Source organism: Patagioenas fasciata, chromosome 27 (genome assembly GCF_037038585.1).
Source record: "Patagioenas fasciata isolate bPatFas1 chromosome 27, bPatFas1.hap1, whole genome shotgun sequence".
Taxonomy (NCBI): domain Eukaryota; kingdom Metazoa; phylum Chordata; class Aves; order Columbiformes; family Columbidae; genus Patagioenas; species Patagioenas fasciata.
Window position 1 is genome coordinate 3,887,695 of NC_092546.1, and position 20,575 is coordinate 3,908,269.

A 20,575-nucleotide genomic window follows, 5' to 3' on the forward strand; every position below is an offset into this window, starting at 1 on the left:
CCCAGTCAGTTCACAGCTGGGAGAGCCTGAATTCCCCACAGCTGCACTTCGTACCAAGGCCAAGAGCTCCCATCTCCCACCAGGGACCTGCACCCACATTTGTCATCCTCTCTCAGTCCTCATTCTTCTCTGCTCAGCCCCAAGGTCTCTGTGTTCTGTGAAGACCCTTATTTAATGCACTCCAGTGGGAAGAATTGAGGATACACAGCAGATTTAATCTCCTTTTAATGCAGGGGAGATGTCTGCTCCCCATTCCAGCACCGGGAACACGCACAGGTTGGAGCTTTCTCCGTCATTCAATGTGGCTGTTGCCTGTGAACACCAGCAATGCACACAAGTGATTTGCTCCCTGCAGAAAGGAGCAGGAGCCAAGAAAAATATTGCAAACAGTGTCAAGCTCAGCACCAAACCCTCCCTCAGACAGTCCCCAAAAAGAAACCACGCCAAACTTCACAAACTTTTGAGAAACTCTCTCTGACCTATTGAAGTTGACACAGGGTTTGGTGGATGTGGGAGGGATGCAGGAAGGATGTCACAGGGATGCAGGGGGGATTCAGGGACGATGTCACAGGGATGCAGGGGGGATTCAGGGCGGATGTCACAGGGCTGCTGCAGGGATGCAGGCGGGTGTTGCACGGATGCTACAGGGATGCAGGAAGCATCTCAAAGTCACTTTCCCACAGCTCTCTGACAAGCAAAGGGTGTCTGGCTCTCAAATTGACTCAAATTAGCCACTTCATTTCCCCTGAAACTTTCCAGAGAAAACAAGTTCTTACCTCACTAGAAACCCAGGCGGCAGACACGGGGGTGCCCAGGAGGAACGAGCAGCTCCTGTGAGCCGACAGCAGCACCAGACAACCGCTGGCTGCTGCATCCCAAGGGATGCGCTCAGGGACGGGGCTGAGCTGCCGGTACCGTGTGTCCGGTGCAGCTGCAAACCACAGTCCCATGTCCTGCAGAGCAAAGAGCTGCACATTTTTTGCCCTACAAGCTGAAGCGGGAGGAGGCACAACCCAGGGTGTTATTCCACATCCCTGGTGTCGGCTGAAAAATCAAACACTTGGCTTTCAGCCTATACCTATTCCTACTGAAGGTTTAACAGAGGGACAGGACTCCAGTTCTGACACTAACTCTGCGGTGGGTGTAGCCCTGCGAGCGGGTGCTGTTCCCAGCTGGAACATCTGCAGCATTTACCGCCCAGTGAATCCCCTGTCGCCCGTTTTTGATCATCAAAAGCCCAGAGCAGCAGCACCTGTCCCTCCTGACCCCCCCAGCACCGCTCGCAATGATGGAGAGCAGAAAGGTGCTGATTTTCACACAATTTTTCACCCAGAAAAATGGCATTTCAGGAAGATCTGGGAAGGCTTGGTTCACACTTTAGTCCAGGCTAATTGGTGCAGCCATCATTAAGCAGAGAGGTTTTGGTAGAAAGCAAAACCAGACGCAACACAACCGTGCTTGATGTCTGGGAAGCCGAGCTCTGCTCCCCGCTTCACCTTCCTGAGTGGGGTGGGGAAGAGGGAAAACCCCTGTCCCCTCATCCCCAGGGCACCAGGACCATGTCCGCACCCAGGGGACATCAGGGGAAGGCACCTGGTCCCCCCTTGCCAGAGCTTTGGGGGCTGAGGTTGAGTTTGGGGGCAGGTTTTGGTCAGCTGCTATTTCACCTGCACCCACCCTAACACATCAAACTGCAAAGAATGTGAATGTCTGAAAAAGAAAACAAACAAAATTGCACAAGCTTTCTTCATCCTGGAGTGCTGCTATTTGAGTCGTTTGCTGGAGGTCAAGGAGTTGTCAAACCTCCCCGGCTCCCTCTGATGTCCCAGCGCACTTATCGGGTATGAGTGACGCTACGTGCGAGAAACGAAAGCTTGTGGTCTTCAGAAGAACCGATATCAGAGAGCCAGCTTGAAGATGAATAGCTTAGTGTATTCACACTTCTTCAGTTGCATTTACTACATCATATTTACAGATTAACATAAGGGTCTGTGCTTTCTTTTTCTCTTTTTTTTTTCTGCACAGTTAAGCACGAATTTAAAAGATTGAGTACCTGATAAGAGGAAGATATAAGCTGGAAGGCAGCTACATAAATACTGACTCACATGCACCCCAAGATACTTCTAATAATCACTTCATCTTAACACACTGCTGAGCATTATTGCACATACACAAGGATATCTGGTGGCGTGAGGAATTTGGAGAGCAGCTCCCAGCGTTTTGCATTAAATTGAGAGCCAGATTGCGTAACCTTCTTTATCCTTTTGCAACCCGCAGGGTGAAGCCCCGGTTAAGGTGACACAAGAAGCTGAAGATTGTCACACATGATGGCCAAGGGGCATCTCGAGACCATTTCTCCAGTTGGATTTCAGTCTGATCTCACTGTGCAAGGATGGACCCACCTGATGGACACTGAAGTTTATCATCTCTCAATCCCCGTAGGGTAAATCAGGTCTAGGAGCCCATGGTCATACACATGGCCACCATAGCACTTAGTCCCCTGGAAGACCAAGCCCACAGGCACCAAGGCCCTGTGGTGTTCAACTCATTGTGCACTAAGATGTTAGTGAGGCTCTGATCATAATTTCCTGCCCATTCCTACTAAAAGTGCAACAGCACAGAATCATGGAATCATTTTGGTTGGAAGGATCAGCAAGTCCAACCATAATCCAACTCTAGCACTAACCCATGTCCCTGAGAACCTCATCTAAACACCTTTTAAACCCCTCCAGGGAGACAACAGGAAACATTACTCATTTCTGCATCCTCTTCAAATGAACCGTCCCCACAAAAAGCCACCTTTGGGTACCCAGAGATTTAAACCTCTTGGGGTCATCTCACCCCAGGGCTGGGAGGGGAAGAAGGTCCTGGGGGCTTCATGCCTCCCTGTGAGCACCAAATCCACCCAACACGGCAGGGCGAGCTGAGCCACCGGCTCTGTCTGCACCCCAAGGCAGCTGCAGGCACATGGAACCAGCAAGGCGAGAAACGCTGGCCCAGTGGTGATGGGGAATGCCAGGAGTAGAACAGAGGCCATTTCTTCTAGCAAAATAACTTCTAGAGTCGCCTTCTTGCTATGGGCTGCCCCTACCTGTTCTGAGGGCAAGAGAGGACAGGGGGAACAGGACAGGAAATCAAACCACTTGCAGTTTCATTTGATCTGAAAGCATCGCCATGTGAAGTTTCACACCTGAGGAGCAGTTGCAGAGCTCTGGTTTCCCTTCATGCCAGCGAGCACAGCAGGGCTGCCTTGGCCGCGCTTCAGCCTCGGCAGCTGTGGGCGTGAAGGTCATAGAATCATTTTGGTTGGAAAAAAGATCAAGTCCAACCGTTGCCCACCCCTGGCACTGCCCCACGTCCTGAGAACCTCATGTCCGTCTGTCCAGCCCTCCAGGGATGGTGACTCCAGCACTGCCCTGGGCAGCCTGTTCCAATGCCCCACAGCCCTTTGGGGAAGAAATTGTTCCCCACATCCAACCTCAACCTCCCCTGGTGCAAAGTGAGGTCGTTTCCTCCTGTCCCATCACTTGTTACCTGGGAGAAGAGACCAACAGTTTGGTGCAGGTACAGTCCCAACAGACAGGCCAACACACCTTTCGCAGCTTTATGGGAACAAGAGTTTTATTAGGTACAACGTGTTCATACACCTCCGCAGGGCAGATGACCCCATGCACAGCACACATGAAGGGCCCTCTTTTCCAAACTGATTTGAGGGATTATCACATCCCATCTCATGATTCGTCCTTTTACACAGCCTTATTATCAGTGCATTTCTTTATCAGCTATAAAAAATATTTCTAGAAAAATACTCTTGACAATGGTCCAGCGTGTTAAAAAATGATTAAAAAGACAGACATGGAAAGATCAGAACTGTATTTCCTTAGGGAAATAAAAAAAACCACAAAATATAAAAGGAGAAATGAAGACAAGAAGTTACGCATATACCTGGAATACATCTCTCAAAACCATCTTTGGCTTGTAAAGTGAGGTGCGCGTAGGTAGAAGGAAGCAAAATGTTTTAGAAGGGGAAAGGGGTTGAAGGCGGTGATGAAGCAATTAAAACGGTCACCAGCCCAAACAGCTGTAGTTGTGTTACATGGTGTGAGTGCCACCTCCACTGTCTCGGCCTCTTCCGGCTCTGGTCCCTTCACATCTCACATTTGAGCTCGGTTTGCGAACAGAGCAGCCAAATGAAGCTCAGACCTGCTCGTATTGCAACAGAGTCTGACAGGTCTCCCCCGGCGAGATCAACAGCGTGGGCAGCTGTGGCTGTGCTGCAGCGACACAGCCCAGCCCTATCAACTCCCTTATCATTTATGTAAAGCAGAGAAAATTATTTCTGTCTTTGAAGCACAAGACGTTTCTCCCCAGCCCATCCTTCCAAACCCTTCATGTCTTTGGAAGGTCTTACACTGGGTCCCATCACGGGCCATTCCTCTGCTGCCTTAGCGGGAGTCCAGGCCATTCTCCTCCAAGCCGAGGGCTTTCGTCTTAATCCGGAGCTTGTGAGGTAGGGCAGCGCAGCTCCGGCCCTTTGGATGCTCTTCTGAAGGGCAGGGCAGGCTGCAGGGACGTAGAGAAGTTATGGGCACTTGTTGCTCATCATCTTCATCTGAGGCAGTCGTGGTGCTTTCTTTGCTCGCCTCAGCCGGACAGGGGGAAGGGCACATGAAGCAGGCACTGCCTGACAAAGGCAAATGGAAAGCGTGTTTGTCCAGGCAGCGGTAACTGAGGGATGGAGAGCAAATTGTGGATCTGAAGGCTGCATCAAGCCTCCTTGTCTGCTGAAGGCCAGGTGTGTCCATGGGAGCTGGTTTCGAGCCACTGCCGAGGGTGTTTCTGGATGGCCCAAAGGTTTTGCAGGAAAAGTCAGCTGGCTCCAGCACTTTCGGCACAAAGCTCTTCGCCGGGAAGCAGCAGGACTCCCCAGCAAAGGGCTCGGCCTCCAGGAGCGGCGAGGCAGCTCTGTGACCTCTGAAATAAACCCCCAGGAAGTCCTGGTAGGTGCTGGTGTCTGGGCCGATGAGCCCGAAGCGCAGCTTGAGGGACAGCAGCTCCGTCCTGAGGACGGCGTTCTCCTCGCTGAGCGCGGCCAGCTGGCTCTCCATGGCGAAGTCGTTGAGGCGCCTCTTCTCCCGCGAGCGCTTGGCCGCCTCGTTGTTCTTGCGCCTCTTCTCCCAGTACATGTTGTCCTTCTTCTCGTCCGGCATGAACTCGCGCTTGCGCCGGGAGGGCCCGCTCGCCCTGCCGTGGAGCAGTTTGGCCTTGCTCTCCCGGAACGCCGGCTCGCCGACGGCGCCCAGCGGTGCCACGAAGGTGTCCATGGTCGCAGATACAGCCAGGGCTCTGGCAGAATGAGAACGTTAAGCTATTACCACTAAAGGTGGTATTAATTAACACCAACAAATAAATTAATATAGCCGTTGGATCGTGTTATCTGTGCCGCAGTCACACCGGGAGCGCTGAGTACAGCGCTGTGCACAGAAATAACCTGAGGACAGCTTCCCTCAGCTATTTGTGTGATTTTGGAGTATTTTTCAAAATAGAATCATAGACTCATTTCAGTTGGAAGAGACCCTCAGGATCATCGAGTCCAACCATATGTCCCTGAGAACCTCGTCTAAACGCCTTTTAAACCCCTCCAGTGATGGTGACTCCAGCACTGCATCCTGTTTAATGCCAAAATACTGTCAGCACGTCAACACACTCCCATCTCACCAGTGTCTGCAAACTCCATCAAGGGGTATTAAAAACACGTGTGTGATTGAGTTTAAAAGGACATATTTTTGCCAACTCAGTGAACAATCGCAAACACCTTGCCTACCTAACTTCAGTCAGGATAACAAAACTTGTTCTCATGTACTACTTATCTCCACTGATCTCAAACTGCCTTACAAAGGAAATAAGTCTCATTGCCACCGTTTCACAGATAAGGAAGGCACAGGGAGAAGAACTGATTTACCTCAGTCACACCTTAGTTAGCAGGGGAAGTGGGATTACAAATCTACCGCATCTGCTCGGTCCCCATTTTTTCCCTAAAAGCCCTGGTCCCATCCTGGAAACCTGGGCTGGGTGAAGTTTGTGATTTTGAAAGGCCTGTGGGCAAATGGGGACGAACACTATGAAAGTTGGATACATATTGGACAGTGGAAATGTGAACACTGAGCCTAAAAACGCTCACCTTCTGTAGAAGCTATTTGATTAAATATCCTGCTGCTTGCAGGTGAAATATCAGATCTAGAGACCTCTGGTATTGGCAGGTTGTCATCAGCTGAGATCTCTGCAAAATAGACAAATCCACATCTCCTCACTATCTGGGTTTGCTCAGTGTGACCAGAATTTTGTTCTGATTTAAATCAGGCCAAGTTCCATGAAGTATCCTCTGTCCAAATCAGTGTGATTTTGTGATTAAATATATTTGGAATGCATGCATTTTAATTTAGCTGCAACACATTGAGATCTCAAACAGTGCTCAAATGTTCTGAGAGTAACTAAAGACCAAAACAAAGAAGGTCCATTAGCATGAATACATTTGGGGTAATTCCTCTGGCTTTTGATCAAAATTGCTCCTGATCTCAAAGCATCAAAGGGAGAATATGAGTGAGTGTATCTGCGGTTTTTAACAGCGTCATGAGGCCAAAATACGCTATTGTTTCAGGGCTTAATCACTTACCAGGAATTTTTCAGGTTAGTATTTGACGCGACTTCTTTGTTGAATGAGTCAAAGATCAACAGGTGGCTTTTTCACTGGGGAAACTCATAACGCGCACTGGGCAAGGTGGTTTGTTTTCTCCTTGTCCTTCTCTTGCTCCTGGTGCCTGTCATAAGGAGTTTCTACAAGAAGTGTCAAGATTACTGTAACCAACACTCACTGTCCAAAAGAGCTGGAAAGCAGGGGAAATAAAAGGGACGTAAAGTAGGCATTTGTGAGACAGAACAAAAAAGTACCAAAGAACCTGAACTATTCCCTCCAGCAAACTCATTTCAGCACATTTGTTTCACCCTTTTTTTGGTCCCTCACGCTCTAATCCATTGTGCCAAGGTGGGAATTCCCTTCAGACCCCAACTTAGTGCTGTGTGGATTGAAGCAGATGGAAGTGAAATAGAGAGAAGAAGCAGGAGTCAAACCAGATGGAGGACACAGTTACTCATCCTTGAAGGTGGGGAAGATTTGGAAGGAGGTTGGGTGTGAAACGGGAGGCAGGGCAAGATCAGAGGCAAGATCTGGCCTTTTAAGGGCAAGAAATGAAGCTTTAGCTGGACCAATACATGAAAGCATCAAGATTTTAGGCCACAGAGGCTCAATTCTACCTGTTCTTTACATCTGCAGCCCACAAAATCGCACATATGCCCACACAACATTTGCCTTCATGAGTGCAGACTCCAGTGGAAACTTGAATATTAGTAACGATGGTAGAACTATTTTGGTCCAGTACATTACGCAATCAATATTTCCAAAGGTGCACTGGTATCTGTGGTTTCTGTAGTTATAAATTGTAGAAGATAATTGCTAATGCCTTGCCAGAACATTGGCCACGTTCTGTATTACCCGCACCCTGAGCAGAAGCACCACACACACTGTCAAACGGTGACGGCTTTCCCTTGTTTTTCACCTCGGATTGGCACTAATGCTGCTCGTTCTACTCAGAGCATCTTTCCAAAGCCTCTCCAGAAAGAGCAGCCCTCAAACTTCTCCAGCCTCCTGCTTTTCTGAGTATGCACAAAGTAAGCCACATTTTCATGTAAAGACTATTAAGTACATGAAGATATGCAAACCCCCCCTATCTTTATCACTTCTACAACGTATTGGATTAGGGCAAATTTGTAATGTCCTAGTTTAATGCCGATGTTGAACCATTCACACCTCCGCAAAAACGATGCCGTGTTATATTGAGATTTTTGTACATGCACTCTATCTACCTGGTCAAAAGATCCTCATTTCTGGGAAAACCGCTTTATTTCCACTAACAGAAGACCCCGTTAGGGCTCAGGCTTTAAAGGTTTGGTTCAGCCCTATCTCCCTTTCTTCCTCTTATCTCCACCCTGAGCAGCAGATCAGAGCAGATGCTGGTTAATTGTATTTTCCAGCGGCTTGTACAAAGGCCTCCAGCAAAAATCTTGTATCTAACAGGAACTGATTCACTGCAGATCTACGAGACAATATACGCTTTACTTTAATCAAAACAGACGGCCTCATAAAATAGCTGGCGAGTCTCATTTATCTGTGATCGCAAGGCAAGCCCTCAACCCTCCAATTCTTCTTTTTCCCCGGTAGGCAGTAAAATTAGAATAGATCCTGTGAAGGACACCATGAACAGCTATAGATTCAGAACAGTTTCTGTATACAGAAATGCCAGCTCATTATTTCTCAAGAATAAAGACCATGCACTGGAGTTATCAGGTGGTGGATCTCAAAGAAACAAAAGGAAGCACATCTGAACACAACACTAAATCAAGATTTGGAGTTCACTGCCTCAGAATAGTCTATTGCCTATTTTTTCACTTTTAACTATACAATCCTAAACTAAATCAGAACTCAGCTGTTAATCTCAAGCCGCTCCAGTACATCAGTATCTAACCCACAGGAGAATTTACTCTGATAAAATGAGATAATAAAGAGGCCCCAGCGAGCATGGCATGATTTACAGCACAAACCTCTGAAACATTTCACCAGGAGCGCTGCGCTGTACAAACACCGCACTGCAAGGACCTTCGGAGAGAAGTTTCGATCCTCACCACTGCTTCTTCACCTTAGTAATAATAAAAATATATTTTCTAATAAAAATCTGTGGTTTGGTAACATCTCTCTAAACGTACTGGCCTATTTAAAAGGACATTCTCATTATTCATATTCCTGAGGATGTCACGTTCATGCCAAAGCCGCAGTTGACAGGCGCTGTTGAGGAGTATGGGTTACTCACTTTTTGCATCTCAATGATTAAAGTCGGCAGAAAATGCAAAGACAGAGCAGAGCTGCATGACCTGTGTGCCTGTGGCTGCTGCTGGCGGAATTGCTCTGGCTGGTGAAGCTTTAAACCCCAATTCAAACCAAAAAAGGCTCCGAAACAGCTTCATCACACCCAAGTCACAGTTTTGCCATGTGCCTATTTTGGAAACACACAAGTGATGGTTGGCCCAGAGCCTCAAATGTTGCTGCAAGTCTGTCAGTGCCTTGCAGTGCCTTTGCAGACTGACTTTTCAAAATCAAGCACTTTCAGCGTCGGACCAGGTTTCTTAAAGTCTGGTTTCCACTGAAGATTTGCACTCATTTGGGCATTTGTTTGAAAATCCGACTCCAAGACCCCATAAGGATTCTCTGGCGTGGATCACTTTCGAAACGTGGCTACAACCACAGATGCAGACCTCCTGAAAATCAAGTTTTCCTCTACAGAGTCTGAAAGACGCATTGAACTTCCTAGTATACCAAATTCTAGGCTGAAAGACATTAAAATCACTATCTCTGCAGCTTAATCACAACAGGTTGTTTGTTAGGCACTCAGCAGAATTAGCTTTGTGTTTTAGTCTTGAGGTGAGAGACTTCAAACCATGTAAACCTACCCCAAAATGACCAAACCACCTTCTGTGTGTTACAGCTCACGGGCTGTAGAACCTTTCTTGGTTCCTCAGCCCTGTGGTCAAAGCCTACGTCGCTGAGGCTACATTGCTCATGGTAACCAGCCTCAAAACCACCTCAGGTATTACTCTGCTTGGAAAAAAATGACCTCTAAATTCTACTGTGGCTCTATGACAGACCATAAGACTGGAAATGTACTGCAAAACCCCATAAAACCCCTAAGTTACTAATGATTCTTTGTAGTTGGCAGCGTTTTGCATTTCTTGGTCGGCAAATGCCTCAGTGCGGGCTGCTGATGATTCACGAGGTCTTCGGCATTTTCTGCTATCAGTTTGCCTCTGCGCCCAGCAAAGAACAACATGGAGGGGCCTGGTCTCTTCTTCCAAGTAGCAAGTGACACGACCAAAGGAAATGGCCTCAAGTTGCGCCAGGGGAGGTTGAGGTTGGATGTGGGGAACAATTCCCCAAAGGGCTGTGGGGCATTGGAACAGGCTGCCCAGGGCAGTGCTGGAGTCACCATCCCTGGAGGGCTGGACAGACAGAGATGAGGTTCTCAGGACATGGGGCAGTGCTAGAATTATGTTATGGTTTGACTTGTTGATCCTGAGGGTCTTTTCCAACTGAAATGATTCTATAAACCAACCCCAGCCCCTCATGGCTTGACGGTAGACACCTCGTTGTACTGCGTTTGCAGTTTGGGTTTGCTGTGCTGACAGGAACCAGCAAGGTGCGGTTGCATTTACCTGGGGGTAACTCAGCTGCTTCCAGCCTCTAGATCTTCACTCCCCCAGCTGATGGGAGAAGAAGAGGAACCAGCCCAGGAACATGCACATCTGGCTCTGGTTGAAGCAGCAGCTGGATGCTCGTGGTCCGGGCAGGACGCGCGGCCCTGCATCCGCTCCGCACCTCCCTCTGCACACCCAGGGGAATGGAAAATTCCATCTGGTTCATACCAAACCTGACAAAAACTGCTGTTGCAATAGTGTTTTTTTAAAAGTGAAGATCAGTTCGCAAAGATAAAGCTCCTAATTAGCTGACGGCTACCCCAAATGTTCAGGTGATGCCTCATCAGGAGGAAGAGGTGAGAGGTGGTCTAGACCCCAAGGTAGGTCCCCTCCTCTCATGAGATGACGAGAATGCCATTGCGGGCTGTGAGGTCAATGAGAACTAAGCACGTATTTAAAATTAAGTGCAGTCTAAGAGGTTTTTCTGGCTTAGGCAGGGCTGCCATTGAAGTTAGCAAGTCAGTGGTTTTCCGTCTTGGAAATTTGAAGTCAACAACCACCAGGAAAGAACTGAACCAATTTCTGATTTTTCCTAGATTCCATCATCAGTAGTTAATAGGTCTCGAAAGCACCCAAAATCCCCATTTAAAAAATGGAGAGGGGTCATCTGCAAATGTCAGAATCCCCCAGTCTGTAGGAGCTGCAAAGATACCACTGTCATTAAGTTCATCAAAACACTTTAAGAGGAAAAGCAGAACAAATCCTGATAAAAACAAGGACTTTCCACCGCGTTGTCAGCATCCATTCCCCAGCAAACACCAGTCAGCAGGATTTGATATTTCCAATTCCTTTCTTCATCTTTTCACATAACTGTTTCAAAATGCCCAATCTGGAATAACTTGTTCAGCCAGTAAAACTTCCAGGACCTGCTTCATTCCCCATTCTCCTGCCTCTTGTGCAGTCACATCAGCAGCTGCAAGTTATTCATTATTTAGAGAACTGAATTAGGCCCTCAGCCTATCGCTGGGCCATAGAGACACACGTCCACAGCAGAACCCACGGGGTTTTGCTAACCCAGCAGTGTTGCCATCCACATTCCAGCCCAAATAAATGGTTTGCACTTTAATTAGACAAACCAAAGCCAAGCTCTCCCAGTCCCTCCCTGCTCCTGGCTCCAGCACAAGCACTTCCAGAATGCAGGGCTGATCACAGCACCCATTTACAACAGTCTTTGCAGAACCCAAATAAGCCATGTCCTTACTTACCCTCCTGTTTCAGAACGAGAAATGGATGATCACAAAATAGAAACCACTCACACTAAGATGTACAGAAATATTCGACAGAAGCAGAGCATATCAAGGACCACAAATTTCTGTGCGCAGCACCTTTCCCATCGATCCTGGTGGGAAGATTTCAAACCTTGTGTTCTTTTGCAGAAATCCTGCCAAAGGATGTGATGCTCTCTAAAAGCTTTTTGCTTGTTTCTGTTTCAAGGCAGTGTAATCCATCGCTACGGGCTCCTCTTGAAGGCTGCCGGGCCTGCCCCACCGAGACGTGCGTGCAAAGGGCACTCGCTGCAGAGCGTGACCACGTCTCTCATTCATTAATTGCTAATATCAAGCTTTTCTGTCGGAGGTTTCCCTTTCACTCTGCTATCACAGGAAACAAGAGAAACTTTTGAAGGCAGAGTCACACAGCAGCCAGTTCTGCCTGAGTTTCTATAACACACAGAACGGGTGACAACTCAAGTCCCGAATCATTGATTTTCTCTGAACAAAGCAACAGGGTGCTTATCAGCTCCTTATCAGATTCAAAATTCTTACTTCTGGGTAACTAAAGTGAAAAACATGTAAATTCACACGGTCTAGTCCTAGAAATAATTTGTCCAGATTCCAACTGATTGCTGCAGTTTCCTTCTTAAATCATCAGAAAAGAAGATAAGGCTTTAAATTAGGACTTGGGTTTTGTCCGAAACTACACTAGAGTCATATCTGGAGTGCCTGCGCTGAGGTTGTACAATTCATTCCAGATTCCTGCCCAGGTAGCAGCAGTCAGCAGCCAGAAGTTTTTGCAAAAACCAGCAAAACACAATGAAACTCTCTCTTCCATCCCTTGGGTTATTCCTTGCAATACTAATATTCACAGCACACTTCCTCTAAATGGAAGCAGTGGGAATTTCTGCAGGACGTGCGGCCACAAGCAAATAAAGATACTCGGCCACAAGAAAATAAAGATACTCATCCTTCTCAAATCACAAACCCAAGTTCTGCTGTTAACTGCACCTTATCTGACCCGCTGCACAGGGTTGAAAGAAGAGGGAGCTGTGACCTGGGCACAGATTCCAGCCAGACACACAGCGGGTTACTCAAAGTAACTCACCTACCAGAGCTCTTAGATCCGAGGGGTCCCCAGAAGCACAGGACACGTCCTCAGCTCCCCAAAGACCAAAACTCAGGGGAGGCTTCGGTAGCCCCGTTGCCGCAGCCACGTTGACATGGCAGCACATCAAGAGCACACGTCAAACGGCTTTGCTGGGACCGCTAAAAACACACAGAATTGTGCTGCTCTGTCTGAAGTTGCAGTTCTGACCTCACCGTGGTGTCTGCATGATGCTGCCCTGCTAAATGCTTAAAGTCAAGGAGATTTTTTTCATATTTGGCTTTTAAAGAAAAATAATGCAACTTTTCGCTTCTCAGCTCAGTAAGCACATGCCCTGGGACTGAAAGGCAGTGAATGTGAGAGTTCCTCCCACGGCCTCCACTCTGCTCATGATGTAACTTTTCAGAGAAATCTTCACAAGGAGTTTTTTTATCATGTGTTTGATGTTAGTTTACTCTTACTATGCGTCCATTAGCAATAAGAAGATCCTGTAGCCAAACCTGAATTTTGCGTTGCCTATATAAATAACCAAGTGATAGTGAAGAGCAGATTGAGGTTTCGCAGTTTCGCAACATCCAGACAGATAGACATCATCGCCATATGAGACTCATCAGCTTTTTCCAATGTACACTGTACACTTGTATCATGTATCTACAATCTTGACACTTATGTAGAAGGGGAAATTTGGTTAATTCCACAGAACTTAAGATTGCAGTTTCATTTTCTTCTGCATAGCAGCTTTTCTTTCTACAGTTTTCTCTACTGCGTATTCCTTGTGATGACTATAAAGCAGACAAAGAATATTGGGTTTAGCATTAGACAAAGAGTAAAGAAAGGGCCATTGCTATGACAGCGACCTGAAAGGGTTTGAATATATTGATTTTTGGGTCATAATTTTAAACTTTCCTCCAGGTAAACTAAACATGTGTATCACCTGCCTTTCTATAAATCCCGCATGTCATCAGAATAGTTTTCTCTCTCAAACTTGCTACAGAAGGGGACGTCTGAGAGGGGGAAATGACAGCAACCCCTCCCCATCTTTGAAATTAGATGAAAAAGGCTTTTCAAAGCAAGAGAGGAAAAGGCTTGCCCCCAGCAGCCGTGTGAACTGAAGAAACCACACTACAAGCTGAGCAATGATAGAAAGAAACAAACAGTCCTACACGGCGTTAATAATTTAAGCGTTTTCAGTGCCCGGATCAGTTGTATTTTCTGTCCTAGTTCTCAGTAATTCTGATATTGTAAGGGACATAGTGAAGGGCACATATATCAATATATTCCCCACAAAGAGTAAGCAAAGCGAATACCAATTTTGGAGCGTTAGGGTTTTACAGACTTTGACATCTAGGATGAGATTTTCAGATGATGTTTGCATCTAAAGACTCCAACACCATGCAAAACCGGCCAAAAGTGTCATAGGAGAAATTTAGACCAGGGAAGGAGAGGATGAGGTCAGGGAGATGGAAGCAAAAGGCTTGAAACACATACGGACCAGTTGGAACAACACGGGTTGTGCTTCCAGTGCAAGCTCCGCACCTCAGGAAATTCACAGCACAATTTGCCATGGTTAAAATATAAAGTTGAGCAAATGCTGATACCATACAGGGCTGTACTCGGCCTAGGCAATCCCTCACTCCGTCCTAACCACTGTTATCACTAAGGCCACCTGCCTTTCCCGACCCTGTCATCTGGGCCAACATCTCGGCAAAGAGAAGCATACAACTAAATCTACGAATATAACCAGCTCCACCACTCCCTGAGGATGAGAAGAGGAATTAGGGAGGAAGGTAGCAGGCATTGCAATGCAGCGAGTGTGTGCGCGTCCCTGTGTGTGCACATACAGGTGTCGGCGTAGGGATGGAGAGAGACGAATTCAGGGAGAGTCGGGGAGAAGGATAGAGTGTATAGAGATAATATACAGGGAGAGAGAGGAAGGAGAAAAACAAGAACAGGTAGAGAAAAAAAGAGTAAAAAGGAGAAAAAAAAATATTAAAAAAAAATGCAAAACCAAAAAGCCTGCAATTTTCACACTGGAAGTCACCCACTTCTCATGAAAGCTAGCAGGGGTCTAGGGACAAGCACAGAAACAGTTTTCTGGTGGAGTATTGATGCTGTTTTGCCCCCCAACACCTGGAAAAGCCCCATCGCTGCAAACCCCCCCATCACCAACCTGGCCAGGACTTACCAGATCAGACGTGCCACCCGGAGTCACCCGCCATGGGCTCCTCACCCCAGAGCCACCCAGCAAGACGCGATGGGGCCAACAAGCTCCTCTTGTGCTGAACTCAGCGCACACCCACTTGTGACAGCCGTGCACTGAGATACATGTCAGTGGGTCAGCGAGGATATTTTTTTTTCACTACTTTTTCTGCATAAGCAGGGCTCAGGAAAGCTGCAGTCATGCAGCGATTACGTAAGAGACGGTGACACGCGGTGGCAGAGCGGGCGGCATCACCGGCGGGGGTTGGTTCAGGTGGCTCCCACCAGCAGCACAGCTGCTGTCGAGCTTCCCATTAGCACTTATAACATAAAAAACACATCAGTGGCAGCGAGGGGAGAGACCTCCCTGCCGAGCTTGGAGTTCAAAAAGCTGTTGTAGGCATTGAGTCACTCAGAATAGTGCCCAGAGAGCTGAGGGTGGCATGGGGGAGCCCCATGGGGGATCACAGAAAGGAGGAAGGCTTGGTGGATGTAGCCAGGTGGATCTTGCTTTAAATTAGGGGTAAGGCAAAGCAGCAGAATACAAATAAGTATGGAAATTCAGGGCTGTGTCCCCCCCTGCCCCAAGGCAGCCCTGGCAGAACCCCTGCAGTCACCTTCTGCCACCCAAAACTGAAGCTGCTAAATTAATGTAGACTGTGATTGAGTTACAAAAGACACACCCATCATTAACCAATTGACATGACCAGTGCTTTCTGACCACCTGCAACACAGGGGGATATTTTGCAAGTTTGATCCTTCTGCACGGCCAAAGGGAGACATTGTTTAAAAGCAGAGTGCTCAGTTTGTATTTAACTGGTAATTAATAGATGCATTGTAGGCAAGAAACTAACATCAATTATTTCTTAGTATAGATACATTGTATGTTAAAAACTTCTAAAAATTGTCATTAATATGTAATAATTGTGTGAATATAAGCAACACAAGTGCATCCAGTCTTTGGAGCACTTATGGAGGATGATCCCCCAGAGCTCCCCAGGGCTAATAAAATAAAGAATACTGCTTAAAAGTATAATTGACTCTGCTGTTAAGTTTATCTTTTTGTTTAAACCCCTTCTTCCATCCACCCTCTCACTACCCCAGCCTATGGTGACAAGGAGCCCTGCTCACCTCACCACAGAGGCCTCACCATGGCACCTTCCCTCAGGGCAGACATGTTCCATGCCCTGGAGTCCGCACTTGGGAGCTGGGGCAGAGGGGACAATTGCTGCTGAATGCAGGAACCCAGCTGCTTGTCGCTTTTTATCAGGGGCCAGGGCTGCGATTTGCCTTTAAATCCCCAGAGTCTGGTAAAATGGGCTGTGCCTGTGCCCCCTGCAGCCAACCCCGCAGGCTCTGCCATGTCAGTCAGCCCTGGGACCCCCTCTATGAGGCATCTGTATCCTCAAGGTACGTGAAATGCTTTAATATACCACTTTTAGAGCATTCTGGAGTATTTATGATGTGCTTCCCTCACATGAGAACAAATTTGCTCTGTACAATGGTGGTATCTGAGGTGCTGCAAGTCCCCGTGGGAGGCAAAGGCACTGGGATGGCAGTACGGCTTTGAAATTAAGGAATAACCTGCAGTTGGTACAGTTTGGAAAAGCAGAAATTACCTTTGTGGTCTGCTGCCCCGTTACCTGTTTGTAAACCCACCAGGGGCCTGTGCCACCTGCTGGATGCTAAAAAGGAAACGGAATAAATGGGCACAGTGGAATCAATAAGAGCACAGACAGAGCCCTGATGTCCAACCCAGCCCGCTCGGATCCTTCCAGACCTGACCCTCCGAGCCGCACGAGCACAAATGGCATTGGAGACGTGCTGGTGGGAACACTTAAAAGTGTAATAGCAGTGTGGAGAAGGTGCCTCTGTGTACCAGGGGGGTGTAATAACAAATAATGTGCCTTTTTGTAGGTAAACGTGCCAGGTGTGTGTGTGAGTCACTACACACGTCTGCAGCACCTCAGCTCCAAAGGCCTTCAAGCACAGACAAGAGTCTTACCTGAAATCCCCTATTGTATGGTTTGATTTGAACGTTGCCGGTTTCATGCATAGCAGAGGGTGTTAGCTTTCACAGAATCTTGCTTTTCAATCGAACAAAGTTAAAATTGCCAGAGTACAGCTTGTCTTTTTAACCAATGTGAATGAAAATTTGCAAAAGCATTGAAGGAGACAGACATAGGCCTGATTATTCTGAGTCTCTTTGGATGTTTGGCTTTATTTTATTTTTAAACTAAGGATACAGCCACCTGTGCATCTGAAGTGGCCTTTAAAGGTCTGTCTCTAAGTTTGGCTTCATTTTATTTTGTTTTTCCCTTAGGTCTGACAGGATTAGTGTGAACAAGTGAGGCCTGGAAGGGGCTGAGCTGTAGAGGTCACTCTTCTCCCTCATTGCTCCCAAAAGTGGGAATCCTATTGATCTCATTTCACTTTATGTATCTGCAAAAGCAGCATTTCTACATATAGACCCATCCTCCAAGATTCCTCTTACAGTGCATGGAGAGCAACAGGCTTTTGTTGGGTGTGAGTGATCAGATCTATTTTAGATTATTATCTTGAGAAGAAGAACATCTGGGCGTCTTTCTCTGTATTTGGCATAAAGGTGAGTGCTCTAGATGAGAGTTACAGCTTAATACCTCTTGTGAGCAGGCTGCTGTGGGCACAGAGCCCCTCACATTGCCCCAGAACAGCAAAATAAACCCAGGACTCTCAGCATTTTGGGGTCACCTACATTTCCAATTTTCATTGATCAGGCAATTTGATCCTGTGGCTCCTCTGTCACAGTGTGAGCGTGACAAAAACAGGAATATTGTGTTCAAACCATGTTTTCCACAGAAATGTGTGTTTTCATCAAGTGGGAGTTTTCCACAACAAATATCAGTTTTCTCTTATTTCTTCTCCCTCTCCCCAGTGGTTTTCAGCTTGGACAATCAAAACATTGCAGCCAAAAAGATCCCCAAGTAGTTTTTACTTTCCATCCTTGTCGTTTTAAGAATGCCTCCAAAGGTTGGGAAGAAAGACTTCTCGAAAAGCCAGAATCTTTTGGTTTGTTTTGTTTTCTGTTGTCAGAATCATTGCCAGGAACAGGAAATTTATAAACAGCCCTAAATACACGGTCATGGGACTGCTGGACTTTTTGCTGCAGGGACAACATCTGCCCAGCTTCCCTGGGGACCCTTTTCTGGCTCTCGGACACGCAGCTCCTCTCTGTTTCTCTCACCAACTCGAGGTAGAGCTCAGCACACTTTGTGCTGTTGCCAAAACAGCAGGAAACCTGCAACTGTCATGGTAAGTCTCACCTTTCCTGGTATGATGCTGTATCTGAACCTCATCTCCGAAACCTCACCTCACCTCACCCCTGCACCCACACGAGCAACCACAGAGCGTTCCTCTGCACCCCAGACCATGGCCTTACCTCCTTTTTGGCTTCTTTGTGCTCTTCCCCTGAACCCCAGCAAACAAATTGGTCCTCTGCCACCACCTCTATTCCAGCTGAGCTGGGCTTTACCTGCACAGACTGATTACTGACTTCAAGAGGAATTACTTGGACGCTGGCACCGGAGAGGGAGTAGAAAGGGCCACAACAGCGGTTTTGGGGTATAGCTGCCTTCAGGGGTCACTCATCCCAGCTACCAAGAATAGAACCCCCCCATCCCATTGTGGCAATTACTACAGGGATTTGGTAATGAGACACTACACATTTTAGCCTAAATGAAGTAAAAAACCTTCATATAAGAGTAAGCTCTGGAACTCGCCGCCATGTGAGGTAGGGAAAGTCAGCCAGAACTGGAGAAGGATGGACGGTGATTTGGATTTAGACGGCACGCGTGGTAACGCTTAGCTGGGTTCTCACTGGATTTTTGGCGTTGGGGTAGATTTTGCTTCTATCGCTGCAGTCCTGTGCCTTCGGTCAGAGATTTTGGGAGGGCTCGTCCCTGGGAAGTAGTTGGCCGGGGGGGGCTGGAGAGCTCCTTGGTCCTTTCTGCCGTGCTCGAGCCATTGTTTAGGAGTTGGCAAGAGCCGCGCTCTGACATCTGTGGTGTGAGCGCTCTCGCTCTGGGACCAGGCGCTGCCAGCGTTTTACCATTTCCTCGCTGTTTTACCATTTCGGTGCTATTCAAAGAACTCCGGATGAAATGGGGCAGCACGAGAGGCTTTGTGAGCACAGCAGAGGGAGGATTTGTCACTGGATTATTCATACCCACAGGACAGCCAAAGAGCCGTTTCCCAGCAGAGAGGATTTTATGGACTTGCTGAGACATGCTTTAGTGCTAGTTTTAGGTTGTGGTTGGATTTGATGATCTTGAGGGTCTCTTCCAACTGAAATGATTCTGTGATTTGAAGTACAAAGATGCTGCAGGAAGGAGAGGAACCGTAGCTGCTTCACGTGGGGGCTGCGTGTCAAACACAGCGTGGTCAGAAAGATTGTGCTCTCCCCTTCCTATTCTCTTAGGAAACTCTTCTTCCATCCTCCCTATACCTGTCCTCACCTTTCACAGACACAGACCACACTTTCAGCTCAGCAGAAATGCACTCATTGTATTCCAGGAATGATCTAAGGCTGAACTGAGAATTTACTCCTTTTGTGTGTAGATGTCTACTGAGAAAGTCATGTTCTCAAAAACCTACTTAAAAGTAGATGTTTACAGGAACAGATACTTTAAGATCCTCTTGATGTGGGAGCTGAGGCCTAAAGTTTCATTTATGGTTCTGTAATTTTCTTTAAGTCAAAGCATGAAATTACAGCATCACATCTAAACAAATGAGCATTTCCGTGCCGTTACTGAAGTTTGTACACACGTGTGCTCATGCTGACATGGAATAGGAATTTCACTGCATGCTTTATGGCAGTGAAAATGAGAACCCTCGGAACAGTTGCATGGGGAATGGTCAGAGATTCTAGGTGAGGGAGTTTGGTGATAAACCCAAACATCACAATTTGTGACACTTCTTATTGGGAAAATATTCTCTACATGCACCTGACAAGTTCTGCACATGCACAGAGTTCCTCAGATGTCCTTCTGCAGTTGGACGGGTTGAAAACCAAGTGCAGAAAGGGAAAATGAAGATTAGCCTTGTTCTGACTGTAAGTCAGATTGTCCTGTGGAAACTGTGCGAAAGGAACATTCACATCCTCCTTCCATTGACTTGCTGGGAAGAATGACCTCCACAAATTGCCATTGCTTAATTCCCCCTGCACTTGAGCTCTGCCTATGAAAGCTGTTTTTCCTGACATTGATCTTCTGGAGTCTGGGACAGCGCTAAGGAATCCTAACCCAAAGGAAGAGGGAGAACTATGGGAGCTGTGTCTTTCTGCACCAGTGTGAGCTCCCATTTCCATCCTGTAAAACTGCTTTTCTCCATCATCTTCTGGGCTCTGATCCCTGCGCAGAGGAGGGCAAAACAGGTGGGGTATGGGGAGCAAATTCTCACTTTACTGCAAGTATACAGAGAAGCAAGGTTGAAATCCCTAAGTCATAGTGAAAAGAGCAGTAGTTCTTGAGCAACAGTTGGTTAGGGGAATTGATTTAGGAAACCTAATTAAGAAAACCTAGAGGGGAGATTAATGACATTAATGAAGACAAAACAGATGCTTTTACGTGAAATGGAGCAATAAAGATGGCAAAATAGAAATTAATATCGCCTTTAAAATGTGGTTCCTGTAGCTTGTACTTGTCTTGGAATATAATCTGAA

The 20,575-nt window shown here is 47.1% G+C and overlaps 1 protein-coding gene across 1 annotated transcript; it reads right to left on the reverse strand.

Moving 5' to 3' along the window:
• Window positions 1-4,428: 4,428 nt before the first annotated feature.
• Window positions 4,429-5,324, reverse strand: NFILZ (NFIL3 like basic leucine zipper). Its single transcript, XM_065858176.2, has one exon. The coding sequence runs from the start codon at window positions 5,322-5,324 to the stop codon at window positions 4,446-4,448; it is 879 nt and encodes a 292-aa protein (XP_065714248.2). The 3' UTR covers window positions 4,429-4,445.
• Window positions 5,325-20,575: the final 15,251 nt, after the last annotated feature.

What these genes read in the sequence shown, in the direction of transcription:
- NFILZ (XM_065858176.2), bottom strand. Translation starts at nt 5,324, where the DNA reads ATGGACACCTTCGTGGCACCGCTGGGCGCCGTCGGCGAGCCGGCGTTC.